Source organism: Lytechinus variegatus, chromosome 3 (genome assembly GCF_018143015.1).
Source record: "Lytechinus variegatus isolate NC3 chromosome 3, Lvar_3.0, whole genome shotgun sequence".
NCBI lineage: Eukaryota > Metazoa > Echinodermata > Echinoidea > Temnopleuroida > Toxopneustidae > Lytechinus > Lytechinus variegatus.
Window position 1 is genome coordinate 31,519,689 of NC_054742.1, and position 15,040 is coordinate 31,534,728.

The 15,040-nt window shown below is 34.0% G+C and overlaps 1 protein-coding gene across 1 annotated transcript in view; it reads left to right on the forward strand.

The window, feature by feature from the left end:
- LOC121412004 (ras-related protein Rab-27A-like) overlaps nucleotides 1-8,189 on the forward strand; it is a 29,704-nt gene extending 21,515 nt beyond the window's left edge. The window contains exons 3-4 of the mRNA XM_041604918.1: nucleotides 371-598; nucleotides 5,204-8,189. Of these exons, the coding sequence (XP_041460852.1) occupies nucleotides 371-598; nucleotides 5,204-5,408 (433 nt within the window). The 3' untranslated portion in view covers nucleotides 5,409-8,189. The remainder of the gene's footprint in view (nucleotides 1-370; nucleotides 599-5,203) is intronic.
- The last annotated feature ends 6,851 nt before the right edge of the window (nucleotides 8,190-15,040 follow it).

A 15,040-nucleotide genomic window follows, 5' to 3' on the forward strand; every position in this document is an offset into this window, starting at 1 on the left:
TAATACCTCTTTCATTGTGAGCTCTGCCTCATATAACCTCAGTGGGGAAGGTAGTGAAAAGTGTTGAAATGGTGCGGCATATGAATGGCATACATGTGCAACACCTATTATTTATATTTTATGATTAATCATTTGTTTCATTCACCCAATGCACCCCATTATGACACATCACTCACAGCATCCATTAACTTTGTTATCTTTGCATTAAAACTGTTGCATAGGAGAACCAGGTGGAGTGGATGTCTCAATGAAGGGAATAAGTTAAAAAGATCCATTCAGTAACAAAAGATAAGTTAATTTCAATATCTTAAAATGTAATCGTACTGACAAATTTCTAAGACATTGTTCTTTTTGTCATTTTTCCGTCCAGATTTCGAAGTTTAACAACAGCATTTTTCCGTGATGCCATGGGTTTCCTCCTCCTCTTTGATCTCACTAACGAGCAGTCCTTCATCAATATTCGCAACTGGATGACGCAGCTTCAGATGCATGCATACTGTGAGAACCCTGATGTAGTATTATGCGGTAACAAATCGGATCTCGATGACCAGAGGGCGGTATCAGACGAGAGGGCAAAGGAAATGGCAGAGAAATATGGGTAAGAGATCTAGTAGGAGGAATCCATCAATTCTATAGTTTTGTGGTCGTGTTATATTTGATGAAAAAATATATTCTAAATCCATATCCATCCTTTCTAAGAATATAAATCATCCTTGAAAACCCAACTTATTTCATATTTATACAGGAAATCAAAATTTCATCTCAGTCCGGCAGATTAAGAGTCTGTAAGAGAACCTCTTAAATTTTGCTTCTATAGCAACAGATATGCCAGCTTTTCCATTTGCCAGATTTAAGGTAGAGCAGGGGGGGGGGGGCATTATTTCTGTAAGAGCTCCAGAGCTCAGATTGCTATGCCTGATAAATTGGTATTTATACCATATTTCGTACCCCTTGTTACCACCTGGGTGGAGAGTGGCAAATTAGACACTGACATTTTGACAAAGTATACTAGTATACATATACCAAGGTGGGACTCAAATACATGAACCTTTGAAAACAAGCCGAGAGTCAGTTCTGACAATTTTTAGGATAAAAAAGCCAAACTGTTTTCATGCCACCTTCTGAAAAGCTGTAGTTCACACACGCACAAAAAAAGAACGATACATATTCTCCCAAGAATCATACTCGTAGAATGGAATTGGTTATGAGGAGATGGCAAAGCATTGCATTCAATGAAAAATGGTCTTTATTTCCTCCAGGTTCCTTGATTCTCATGCAGTTGAATTCAGAGTAGAACAATAAATTTCCCCTGATGCTACATCATGGGATATTACAGTTGCATAAAGATAAGATCAATTTATAATCCTGACTTTGATCAAATTTTAATTAGACTCTCTCTCTATGGAGACTTGGTTGAGAAACAATTTCTCTCTTGATCATGAGCAGCAGACTTTGTGGCTGCCTTGTCAAAGATGATCCAGAATAATTTGATTAATTTCATTGAAATCTAAGAACATTCTTTCTCTTCCCATTGCCATCATTTATGTTCCCATTATTCTTTACTTTAAAAAAAACTCAAATTTTAATCACTTGTTTCACTTTCAGTAGAGCAAAATGCACTGAATTCATAGAATGACACACAATGATATTAAAGATTACAAGGGAGAATAAAATGTATTGAAATATGAAAAGAAAGAGAATAGAAATAGAAGATAGCAAAAAAGTATTCAGAAGAAAGAGAGGAAATATAAGCTCAAGGATATAGAATTTTTGCTGGAAAGAAGATATTACCAGTACGCATAGCACCCCCCCCATCATTTTGACAACATCATGCTGCTAAATTTAAACGAGCATTTATTGACCTTCTCACGTCTGTTGTATTAACATGTTTTTGGTTGGCGCCTTTCTCTCCCTTTCCCGTTGATTTAGCAATTTGCAACTCCCATTGCTGAATTTACAGGAATGCTGAAAGCGTGTATTGTAAGATTCCTGTGTATTTATACAATGATGTCGATGGAGATTGCTAAGCCTTTCTACATCCAATATGTGAATAATGTTTGTTATTTGTGGAATGATTTCAGAATAGCCTACATATTGACGATTACCATGTGAATTTGATATCATTGTACATGTATTCAAATAATCAATAAAATAAATGAAGTCAATTATTTCTTTGAACAGACATATGTCAATAAATATTGGGAAAACAATATTGAATTTCACAAAATATAATTTCATTTTGTCGGGAGCTAATATAATTATATTAAACTTTTAATTTATTTCAAATCCCATTTTCTTCTATAATATTTTCAAAATACATTTACCATTAGTAAGAAAATAGGTCATTAACAAATTAAAAAACATATTTTTATTCAATATAAGTTGTAGCTAGGATATGAAATAAATTTAAAAACATATATTAACCTTATGTCTTTGAGGATGTTTTTGATGATGGTGAAGATTCCATTAGGGTGAATTGTTTTTCTTTCCAACTTAACAGCTTTCCACACAAGCTCTCTGTTTACTGCAAAGTGCAAGTTAGGTTTCTTTTTAGACGACTATAATCACTTAACCTTTAAGATGGGAAACTTATTGAGTTTCTGTTAATTGACCTACAGGGTTATTTGTTGAAGAGAACTTCTTCATTACAGCCATGAACCAAGCTCTGATTGCCTACCTAATGTGATGTAATAAACTATATTGATTTTGGTGTGGGGGGAGCAAATAGACATTTGACTAACCCTTATCAGGGAGTCAGAGTTGGACAAACCAGTTTGACATGCCGAGGAGGTCTAGAGGGAATAGTACATGCTGATAGAGAAAATTAAAAAGAAAAGATATGAAGGGATATGAAGTAATTACCGGTATGAATGTAAAAGAAGGCTGAATAATACCCTTTTCATAAACCTATCCTCCAATTAGCCGCCTAAGAGTAATGCGGATAATTCAATAAAAATTGCGTTCACAAACTCCGAAAATAAGCCGCATTATTTTTATGAGCGCCCGTCCTGAAATAGGCGGATAATCGTCATGACAACTGGACACGCCCCCTCCGATGCGGTTGTGTTGGAAAAGGGTGACCTTGTGACCGCACCATGGCAATTATCCGCATTATTTGGAAATGCGTTCATAAACTCAAAATCTTGTCCCGATGCTGCTATTATGCGGATAATAGCAGCATCAGAATAATGCGGATAACTCTGGTCCTCTTCCAAATTTACGACCAAATTATGCTGCTATTAGCCGCATAATTGGGTTTATGAAAGGGGTATATGAGGGGTGCCAATGCAAATCTTAGGTAGATTCCAAAACACATGGGTGTACATGCAAATTGTCCTGAGAAAATCATTGCAGATTAACTGTAAAAAGTGCTGCAATGGGAGATTACATACAGACTACATTTACTGTTACTTAAGAACTACATTCAATGTCTAGAGTAGTTGACATGTACAGCAGGAAGGAAGTGCAGTTAAGTGGCAAGTTACTGTATTGTTTGCACTTTTACCGCTTCTGCATCTATTAGCCTAGAAGCTAGGAAAGACATGTGATTGAATTTCTGAATAATTCATTGATGACAGGGTATAAGCATGTACAATTCTGAAACTAATAGAGAATCAGTTAGCAACTTAGCATTAAGGCCAAAACTAGAAGTATTCACTAGAAGTATTGACATTTCATTGATGGGTCTTTCAGACTCTTGATAAAACGCTGATTAAAATTTTTATGCAATGTTGTTTAATGCCCTCCCTGTCACATTGTTCCGTGCAAGCCTTGCGTGTGACTTTCGGGTGACAATTGTTGCTACCCACAGGTCGCCCGCATTGGGGAATCTCTCATGCATCTCACATGCTATTGCCCGCAGAAGCGCACGCAAGTCTGACTTGCACGCAGAAAGTTTTGAACAAGCTCAAAGCTTTGCTGTGGGTGAGTTGCGGGTGATTGCCCGCAACTCACCCGCAAGGCTGGCAAAAAAACCCCAAAAAACATACCCTTAAGATGTTTGGGTAGTCTTAGAAAAAAAAGCTTTGGAAAAAGCATACCCTAAATTCGTTTGACCCTGCAATTAACCACTGACCAGTCTTTCAAAACTACCCCTTTTAAAAGAAAAATTGGTGTTTTTGATACCCTTAACAAGTGCACGCACGGCCCGTGGCCAAAACTGAAAAAAAAACACCCCTTTAAACGCCTTTTTTTGGTCATGCGAGTGTACAGTGATATATCTGACTGCCCCCCCCCCCCCGCCCGGATTAGCCCTGTTGCGATGGTCATATGTTTGAGTTCAGAATAGAATTGACATGCTGTGCAACGTGACAAAGTATAATTAATATCGATTTCATCCGTTTGCAATTATCTGATCACAATATATGCATTGCAATGATCGGCCTCTTGTGAATAATGCCACAGTCAACACCTTAACTCCACCTGGTCTCTTTCCTTTCTTTTATTAGACTAGTAGAGCAGGAATAAGTTCATGGAAAAGGAGAGTAACAGAAATTATGTTGACAAAAATGAAGTAGAAGAAGAAAAACCTTGAATAATTGACCATCAATTCTTTCATTTTCTCTACCCCTGAATTCTTCCAAAACACAATGCTTGGTTATGTTGTCCCAAATGCCAAGGTCATTGTAACTCTTATCCCCTAGATATTTGTGGTTTGTCTAGCCCCACTGATCACATTATCATCTAATAATATTCTCTAATTCATACAAAGCTTGTTTTAATGAGGCATGAATAAAGAAACTCTAGAAAGCAAATAGCCTTGGCTCGCTGAACTCGGTTGTTTCAACAGTAATGCTAAACCCGTGCTATTTAAACCTTGGGCTCCATCTTATAAAGATTTGATTTTTATGAATATAAAAGTCAAATTGAGATAAAACTTAATTTATAGAATGAAATTCATTTGATTCAGTCATGACTCTTTGGAAGACAAAATGTGCCTGAAATGGGAAATAGGAAAATGCAGTTGATAATGGTCCAATGAAAGTTTTCTTTTTCATAAATATAAGAATGTACTCACTCAAGATTTGCATCTGTAGTTGGTTTCGCACACCACCAAGATCCCTGTTAATACCATTTTACATAGGTTTTTAGCTCCAAACTTTACATTTTATTCATTTTTTTATAAAGAATTGTATTTGATTATTTCTTGTTAATCAGATGATATTTATTTTGCATCTCTTTTTGTCTTTCAATTCTTTCTTAGATTACCCTACTTTGAAACAAGTGCTAAAAGTGGAAACAACATTACCAAGGCGATTGAATGCCTGCTGGATAACGTGATGCTAAGAATGGAGCGGAGCGTCGACAAGAGCCAGTTTCCAGGCGCGGTCATGACCCATGGCAACGGGCAGGGCATCCCAATGGAGTTAGACGAGGCAGGCGAGCACAGGAATGGGTGTGCATGCTAGTATTTACTTCAGTTTTAAACTGTGAGAAATAATGTAGGTAATGCTTGATATAGTCAAGCAGATGGAGCAAGCAGAATTTCATCTGCTGTAGGACCAGAAAGACAGTAATGCTTTTACTATGTGAGTCCACATAACTTGGGGTTGCAATAAAGCTTTCCTTTATCTACTTGAGCATGGTTAATGTCCATCTAGCACCAAGCAGATGGTACCATCAGCTTAGAGACAGAGAGATGTTAATGCATATAGTAACTTGTGTGTTTTGACACTTTTCTAGCTCTAAAGAAGGCCACAGAAGGGCTATCTCCTAGTTTGATGCATACAAAATTTTATTCTACACCTGAATAGAAGATATGATAGAATAAAGTGAAATGCTATGAGAATGTCACAAAAACTCCAAGGTCACTCTCATTGATACTTGCAAAAAAGACTTCATCAGCTAAAAAGTACATAAATGTTACATTGTTCATAGAGTGAGTACAATTTTGACTCATGTTATAGGCCTAGATGCTATGTTGGTAGATGTTCAAATCGACTTCTCACAAGGTCAGAGTACAATGCTCATCAAGAAATTTGTCAGATCTAGTTTAGAAATCGACAAATTTGTGTGCATGTGCAAGACCTATTGCAAGCTAGCTCTTTCTCCATTCTACACAAGTGCGAACAATGTTTGTCATTGATACATTATATATAATTATTTTGTTTTTCTCCCATTCGATCACCTTGATGACAAAATTTAATCAGTAATGAATTTTTCAGAGATATTAGTTCATTTTGAAACCAACCTCTACTGCAGGGTCTAAATGTAATAGCATGAGCTTACGTAACATCATGTAAAGATATTGACTAAAACATAACTATTCAAGGATTGCTTTTTAGCAGAGTAACAATTTAAGTGAAAATGTGTATTTTCATTAGGAATAAGAGTGATCTCAGTGTATTTTATTTTTCATAGTGGTTATAAAAAAATGGATGAAAATACCTCCCTTTTTCTCAAAAAATATTTTTTGTTCATATACCCCGAAGTCATTTTTTTTTCTTAGATTACTCCTCGAAAAATTTTCAACTCATCATTACAGAGTGTATTGTTTTAATACATCTTTATATGTTTCAGTCTAAAATGTACACCAAAACAGCTCGGTAAATGGCCATCTGATATTTTGGGTTGATTATATGTCCATCCAATTACCATATTGTGTTGACATATAACAATTTATGATATCAGGCCTGAAGAGATAAAGAACTCATTGAGCTGGAATTAAAAGTATGGCTTAATACATGATCATGGAGGTATATACTAGATATGATATTTTCATTCTTATCTAATATCACGTAGTGTTGACACGAGTGTGCTTGACAAATAGAGGTTGAATGAACTATGTTCAGGTAGAGACACAAATATCATTTAGCATGTAGGATAGGTAAACCATGAATGTGAGTATTGCTACAATTACGGACACTGTTACATATATGACATTCGATCAATTGTAACTATATTACAAATCATGGTAAAAAGCTACAATTAATTGTCATAGATCATATTTCTATGTTACATGGTTGTGGTGATGTTCTGATGATTAATTGTTCAAAATTATCCTACGTATTGCCAAATATCATAAATTGTATAAAGTCAGTATAAGTCAGTACAAGGAGAATAATATTTTTTCAAAACTAGGTGATTTGACACATTCAAAATTGAGGAAGCTATCTCTGTGACATTTTACATGTGTGGAATATTCTATAATTGTATGTTGATTGACTTTGGATATTGATAAATGTATATTTGACACACAAATGCAAAAAAAAATTGCTTCTTCCCCAAGCAAGCCTCACCCCCAAACAAGTGCTATGAATATATTGATGTACCAGTGATGTTTTGATTGTTACAGTATTTTGTTATTCTTAGGTAGCTGAACAGTTTTCATGGCTGCTTTCCTTTAGCGCCTTTTGTTGGCCCTGTAAAACAAAGTTTAGCAATCTATCGCAGAACCACTATTTTCAAGATTGATTGCATTGACCACAATGTACAATCAATCATCAAATCAATCACTAAGCCTCTTGTTACAGGACCTGTGTCTGTACAGGTTGTGTGTTCGGACAATTGATTTTAAATAGCCAGTAAGATAATTTGATGGTGATGATTACTAAAATGGATTGTTTTTCACCATAAAAGTATCAGGAAAAGAACGCAGTAAGCATAAGAATAATAAAATACTTCAGCTTTCCATAATTTTAGTATTTACTATGGCATTGGCTAAACTGGACTACAGACTATGGGCCTAAGAACTTTTTTTCAAATTCTTTTGTTTTGTTTTTGAATTGAAGTTTGGGTTTGAATCACTATGATACATGCCAATATGTGTTTAAAAATGGTAATAATTTCAGTCTACAAATATCGGCTAGTTAGCATCTATGTGTATAATAGAAAGGTGTAGGAGACATGAGAAATGTTAATAGACAGTTGATGAAGTATGTTAGAAAAGTGATACTCTATGGACTTTATGGGTTTTTAATAGGGATCAATCCAAAATTAAGATTACAAATCAATAAAGCAATCTAGATTTGTGCTAAATTACAATCTTGATTGATAGATTGATTTCTAATTAAGAGTGTATCAAGTGAAAGCAGAATGTATATGATAGCTAAGAGTGGCTTCCGTGCAGATTAAAGAGATGAAAATGGGAATTATTATGGAGAAATGCCTTGAATTGGAACTATATATGTTGCAGTCAATAGTTAAATTATAATATATCTTGTATATACAATACGATGTAAATAGTAAAATACATATCTCAGACTATTAATTATAAAATAAGTCTTGCTCATGTACATGCATTGCTTCTGTGGTGTATATGCTATTTCTAAATAAAAAGTTGAATGTATATTATGATTCATACTGATGGCTTCAAAGGTGACATATGTTGAGCTGGGAAAGATATAATATTGAATATATTTACTCATGTGAACAACTCATCTTGTTTGTCATATTGTGAGAAATAGTTTTTTTGTTTTGTTTTTTAATTGTTTAATGTTCCAGAGCTGTTTAATGAGATAGAAGAAGTATAAGCATACACCATTATAATTGAATTTGAACATTATACAAAATCCCTAACAAATTATATATATGTTGGAATATGCCAGATTCCTTGAGCAAGTCGAGTCCTGAAATTTTGATGAAGTAACCTACAGTTCGAGATTATTTCCATAATATGAAAGGTAAGCAAATTCTTTAAGTGTCTTGTCCATGTGTTTTGTTTTAGTGGTACATGTATATGTAGGCCTGCAAGTTACATTCAATGCACATGCAAGCCTGCCTTAAATTATATGAAGTTATATTTTGTTTCATTCTTTTTTTTTATTGATAGAAAACATATTTGGACATTTTCAGTAGATTTGAAAATTAGTGTAAGGTCCAAAGTTGTTTGATGTAGCCTAATAAGTTTATTTCATCCTGTCTTTTACAATATTGAATCATCCCAATTATATCGTATTAACATTAAATGATATAACTTAACATAATTTTTAATAAAGTAACAACACTTTGCAAAGGGATTTGGAGGTGTGCAGAAAAAGTTTTACAAAACATTGCATCAAGTAAATAAAATATTCATATCTGTTTATTTTATCCTGTCTTTTACATTATTGAATCATCCCAATTATATCGTATTAACATTAAATGATATGACTTAACATAATTTTTAATAAAGTAACAACACTTTGCAAAGGGATTTGGAGGTGTGCAGAAAAAGTTTTACAAAACATTGCATCAAGTAAAGTAAAATATTCATATCTGTTTCTTTTATCCTGTCTTTTACAATATTGAATCATCCCAATTATATCGTATTAACATTAAATTATACGTCTTAACATAATTTTTAACAAAGTAACAACACTTTACAAAGGGATTTGGAGGTATGCAGAAAAAGTTTTACAAAACATTGCATCAAGTAAAGTAAAATATTCATAAAAAGGTATATGAGTAAGATGTACATTACATACTTTTTGCATCACAGATGATTTTATCTATTTTCTCACAGTAATACTCATGTAACAGTAATTCATAGACAAGTTCAAACTAACTTTTTTTTCCTTTTTAAGTTATAGCTTGTTGTGTGCTCTTGTCTCTTATCTGTGAAATTTTGTCAGCAACTCATTTTTTTTCTTTGGCTTGTTTTAGAATGTACAATTTACTAGATAAATCAAGTTTATGCAAAGTTTTTATTAGCTCATACATAAATGTATGATATGTGTGGGTTTTTCGCCATGCCAATACCCCCCCCCCATCATTTACAATGTTTATACATGTAGGGTTAGGGTTCAAATATGTCAAATATTAGATTTCATTTCTTTGGAGAAAGCTATTTTAATATTGTCTTGTAAAAGGGATTGCTTATTATTTGGTTTAGAACTGTCTGTCTTTATTACAATCAAAATATATTGCTTTCCAATTACTTTGATGTTATACTTTATCTCAAGCAGTTAGATATTCTCAATAACATGCATTGCAATATGTATTTCTTATTTCTTCCAAACTGCATTATATATCTAACTGATATCAAGAATTTGAAAAGGAAGTCCACCCCTCCTCACTCCTTCCCCATAAAAAGAAAATGATAATGAACTTTTTGAAGATGGAAATTCATTTTGATCTCCCTTTTACATTCATCATTGATATTTGTAATGTTATGTCCATTGTTCTTATTTATTTGTTCATTGTCCTTTAAGTTAAGGGCAAGGAGTGGGTTTAGTCTGTTTTACAGTCAACTTTTTGAGAATCAGAATGTGATGATCTGTTTTTGCTGATAGGAATTTCTGACTTTCTTTATTATACAAATAGCGAATAGGCATGAGTGCGATGGTGCGAGATTTCGCATGAGGTGAAAGAAAGATGCTCTATTCAACGAGGCGTTAGCCGAGTTGAATAGAGCGTTTCTTTCTTTCACCGAATGCGAAATCTCGCACCATTGCACGAATAAGAATATTTGCTATTTGTGTTGTACAATGCCTTGTACAACGAATCTAGCGAAAAATGAAAAAAACAAAAAAGTTTTTCCCTGCAGTAATGAAAAGGGGACAAAAATATTGGAAGCGAAAAGCAAAATCCCACAAGCCAGGCCCACAAGCGCACATGATCTTGGACAGCATTGCGCATTTAGCCAGCGAGCTGTACGCGCTTTAATATTTAATCAATGAAATCGCATTGTGACGTCACCTCTTAAAGCCGTGCAATGGAACATTTTGGATGGTACGTTTTGTGTGCAATGGTACGAATGTGTGACATTCAGCCTCCCATTTGATCGCGTACAACAAGCTAAGTAGGCGTTGTACAATATGTATGTGTACTTCTTGCAGTATGCCAAGAACATAGTTCCTAGAAGCTATGATATGATGGCAGTCATGACATAATACAATGAAAAATGTGCTTTATAATGATTTAATAATGATGAAGATGAGAAGGGCATTATACATTCATAATTTCAAGCTTTGTTCCTCTCAGATGTAACCATTGATTCTAATTATCAGAATAACATGCACACTTCATTTGGACAATCACCACCATATGTATTGAGTGGGAGGAGCTGACCATCCTCAACTCCCTCCCCTGACCCAGGCATCCTTGTTGCATTGACTATCTCATATTGATTACTGCTCTCAATCATACTAAACTGGGCTCCAAAAGAAACTTATCAAACTTTACCACGGCACTGCAAAAATTCCACTCAGTCAAAATGAACAATATTTGTACACAGGCGGTAGCTTCAATAATCTTTGCTAGGTACAATTGGTTCAATCACAGAAAGGCTAAAGCCCCTCATATCAATTGGTTTCAGGATCCAAAGTCACAGACTGGCAAAAGAAGGATCAGTGAAAATGAGATGGGATTAAACAAACTTCCCAGTTTATTATACATGTCCTTCATGGGTATGTTTAATCACAAAGAAACTACAGGAAATTAACATAAACATTGTCAATGACTGGAACAATTACACAGTCACACACAAAAATTTAACTTCATGTTGCTTTTTTGTGATCAAGTCAACCACTGTGAAGGGCATTTGTGAAAAACTGGGAAGTTTGTTTAATCCCATCTCATTTTCATTTGTCTTTCTTTGGCTGTTATGTGACTTTGGATTTTGAAACCAAATGATGTGAGCAGCTATAGCCTCTCTGTGATTAAACCAATCTCTTGATTTTTGGAGTGTGCTTAGCAAAGATTATTGAAGCTAGCTTGTGTAAAAATGTTGTTCATTTTGACTGAGTGGAATTTGTGCAGTGCCTTTGTAAAATTTGATCAGTTTTTTGGGGGACCCAGTTTACATCAGATATTCATCCAGTTGGTTAGTATGCTGTTTTCCTGCAGACAGTTATAACCTTTTTCATCAAAATTGCCAAAATGACAAGACTGGAAATCATTTGGTTTTTGTGTGAGTAAAAATTACCCCCCCCCCAACATATAACAAAGGAGAATGGAACTTCCTCAACCATCAAACAAATTTTGACTCAATAAAATGAACTTAATTGCATTGAAGTGGTAGTTGCCAACAAGAACTTCAATTTATAAAGGCCATACTTTCAATTTTAGTTGGTGGAGATTATATGGCTTGAGAATGTTGTTTAAGCCTACATGTTCCAGATTTTTTTCTTAAGTCATGTATTACAAATTGAATAGCTTTATGACACACCCCCGTGTGTTCCTTTTACAAAGTCCATTGAAATAACATAATTTGATAATCATTGGTTTCAATCAGCTATTAGACATTTTGAGAATACATATAGTAGGATAACATAGGTTGTGTGGTTTGAACTGGATATATGGTGCAATATACTTTGTGTCTACCCACTCCTGAGGCACCCTGTAGACCACGCCACAGTGTAATTATCTTCTAATTGTTAGGTAGATGTCTAGCAATCTTGGCACTGGAAATTAAGCCCACCCAGAGGAAATTGGAAGTCATCCAAATAATGACTTTCTTTTGATCTCATGAAACAGTAATGAAAATGTGGCTCAAGCAGTTCCTATAAGTATTTGTTCAAGGGATGGACAAGTTATTTTTCATATGGTTACGTCATAGAAATAAAAACAAAGGTTATTTCTCAAAGTATTGTTATCGTCTTTTACATATCCCAGATATGTTGTAGCATGAACCTAGTTTTAATTTTGGACAGAGCTTGATTTATTCTGTCCACCTTGAAATCTTGTATTTAAGGGTTTTGCTCTCTTATTATTTTGCCTGTTTTGACCAATCTATAGCAGTTCACATTCCATTTTCAAATATTTCTGTATGTTTGCCCCTAAATGAATATTGATTGCACAATGCCATTTGTGTTGTTTTTCTTATGCTTGTTCAACTCATTGCATCTTTTTATTTTTTGTTGTATTTTTCACTAAATCAATCTGCTATTTTATCCCCCATTCTCTTTCTACTTATTTCTGTGCAGCACTAGTTGCACATGTACAAATGTTTTTTTTAACCTTCTCTCTTTGCATTTAAACTCTATCTATGTGGGGCTCGGTAGCAATAAATTATCCACTGTATTACTCACACACATCATCTATCTCCCTTCACCATCATCTGTTTTCCTCTCTTGTAATAAGGGACCACTAAGATCCCACAAATTGGTTCATACTTCACCACTTTCCTTTTCCTACCTTCCTTCCTTCATTCTACCAATCATCTATCTTTCTTCATCATTACCTCTTTATCTTTCTCTTGAGGGGCCAGATAGCGTAAATTGGTTCATTCTTGCATCGCCGCAACAGGCATTATTTGATTATGAATGTACCCTTAGTGGCAAGGATATACTCTTCTGAAGGCATATGAGATTGACTGCATGCAAAGAATGCGCCCACATGGGCAGTGAGACCTCAAATAGAAGTGACAAAACAACATGGTTAAATCATTGATATATAGAATAAAAAAAACACAATTCCCTCATCAATATTATTATTAATGGATATAAGCTGGTCTTTCATTGAAAGTCTCATTTAAAGTATTACATTGTCTATTTATGGTACATGACAAACAACCCTTTTCCATGTGATGCATATTTCAATATAGTAATTTCATATTCACCTACATATATGAATGGAACTATCAAAGTTTTAAGAACATTTGGAACTAAAAATAACCCTAAAGATTACAGAGGCATGATTTCATTATTCTGCATGGTAGATTGTAATGTGTTTATTTGTCAGATTGTAAAAAGATGTATATTTTGCAGAATTTATTAGTCAAATTTGATAGAATATGTATGGACATTGCTATGATGTATACAATTGTCTGATTACTCGTGCATTACTATATATTTTCATTATTATGTTCACTTGTCCCAACTCACTTTTACGTCTCTAATATTAATGGGGATATTTTTCTTCACTGAGATATTTATTTTCTTAAACTAAATGTGGTAATTTCCAATATCATTCTGTTTAGTGTAGACAGAAAGATTACTGTTATATCATCTCATAAAGTAAAATATATCCTTACTAGTATGTCAATTTTGCCAACATACTTGTACATGTCCTGTTATTTGTATTCAAATTCATGTATAAAAAAGTGGCTTTTTATACTTTGTTTTCCATTCTTATAAATGATTTTACAGACTTTTATTTTGTAAAAATTTACTTTATGACTGGTTGCATACTTGTATGTTTGAGGAACAAGCTCTATATGCAGCCTGTGACCAAGGTGTATGTATTTTTCCCGGGGTATTTTTTTCAAAGCATTAATTTGATAAGTGCAAATGATGGTTATTGTGACATTCCTTTTTCTTTTATGTATTTTGCTATGAATTTACATAGTTATATTGCATCATTGAATGTCAATAGTATTTATTTGAGTAAGAATATGGGAAGTTATTCATAATGTTCCAAACAGCATGCCAGAAGTATGAGAATGTGGTTATGCAGTATGTCTAAGATTAATGCTTATAATTGTTATTTAGTAAAATGAATCTATGAAGAGGAGTATTATTTTGAATCTTACATTGCACATGGGCTTATAAAAAAGGGAGTAACTAATGAAAATTAAGTGTGTGTTGTGTCCTTTTGTCTCTTGTTGGTGATATTGATAGAGATGCATAGTACGAATCCTGTAATGCACGAGATTGTAAGAAGGAAACTGTGATTTAGTGTTAAGATTGACAGGCAACATATATAATTTACCTTTGAAAGAGAATTTGGGGATAAGGACCAAGGGCCTTGAAGGCTGGTATCTTGCATCTGTTGTGTGATACTTGGCTTGTTTCTTAAATTCAGCTGTTCCATGGTATTCCAATTTGTCTTACGAACCTGCTCAAACCTTGTCTGGTCTCCAAAACATTTTGAGAAATTGCGTTAAAAGTTTGGAGCTTTTCAGATGCTTATAACTTTGTGCTTTGAAAGAAACCAGATTGTTTATTCCAATTTTAAGCATACATTCTATTCTTTTGTAATATGTGAAATTTTGTTTACAATTTGAATTTAGTTTTTCAATATTTGAAATGAAGCGCAGGTATGCATTTCAGAAACTCTTTATTTTTACCCAAAACAGGGGGTTAAGGTCACTTCATAGAATCATGTTTATTATGCAAATTGTTTTTTAGGGACAAAAAACACGGTTTGAGCGGGTTTGTAAAATCATTAAATGCCATGT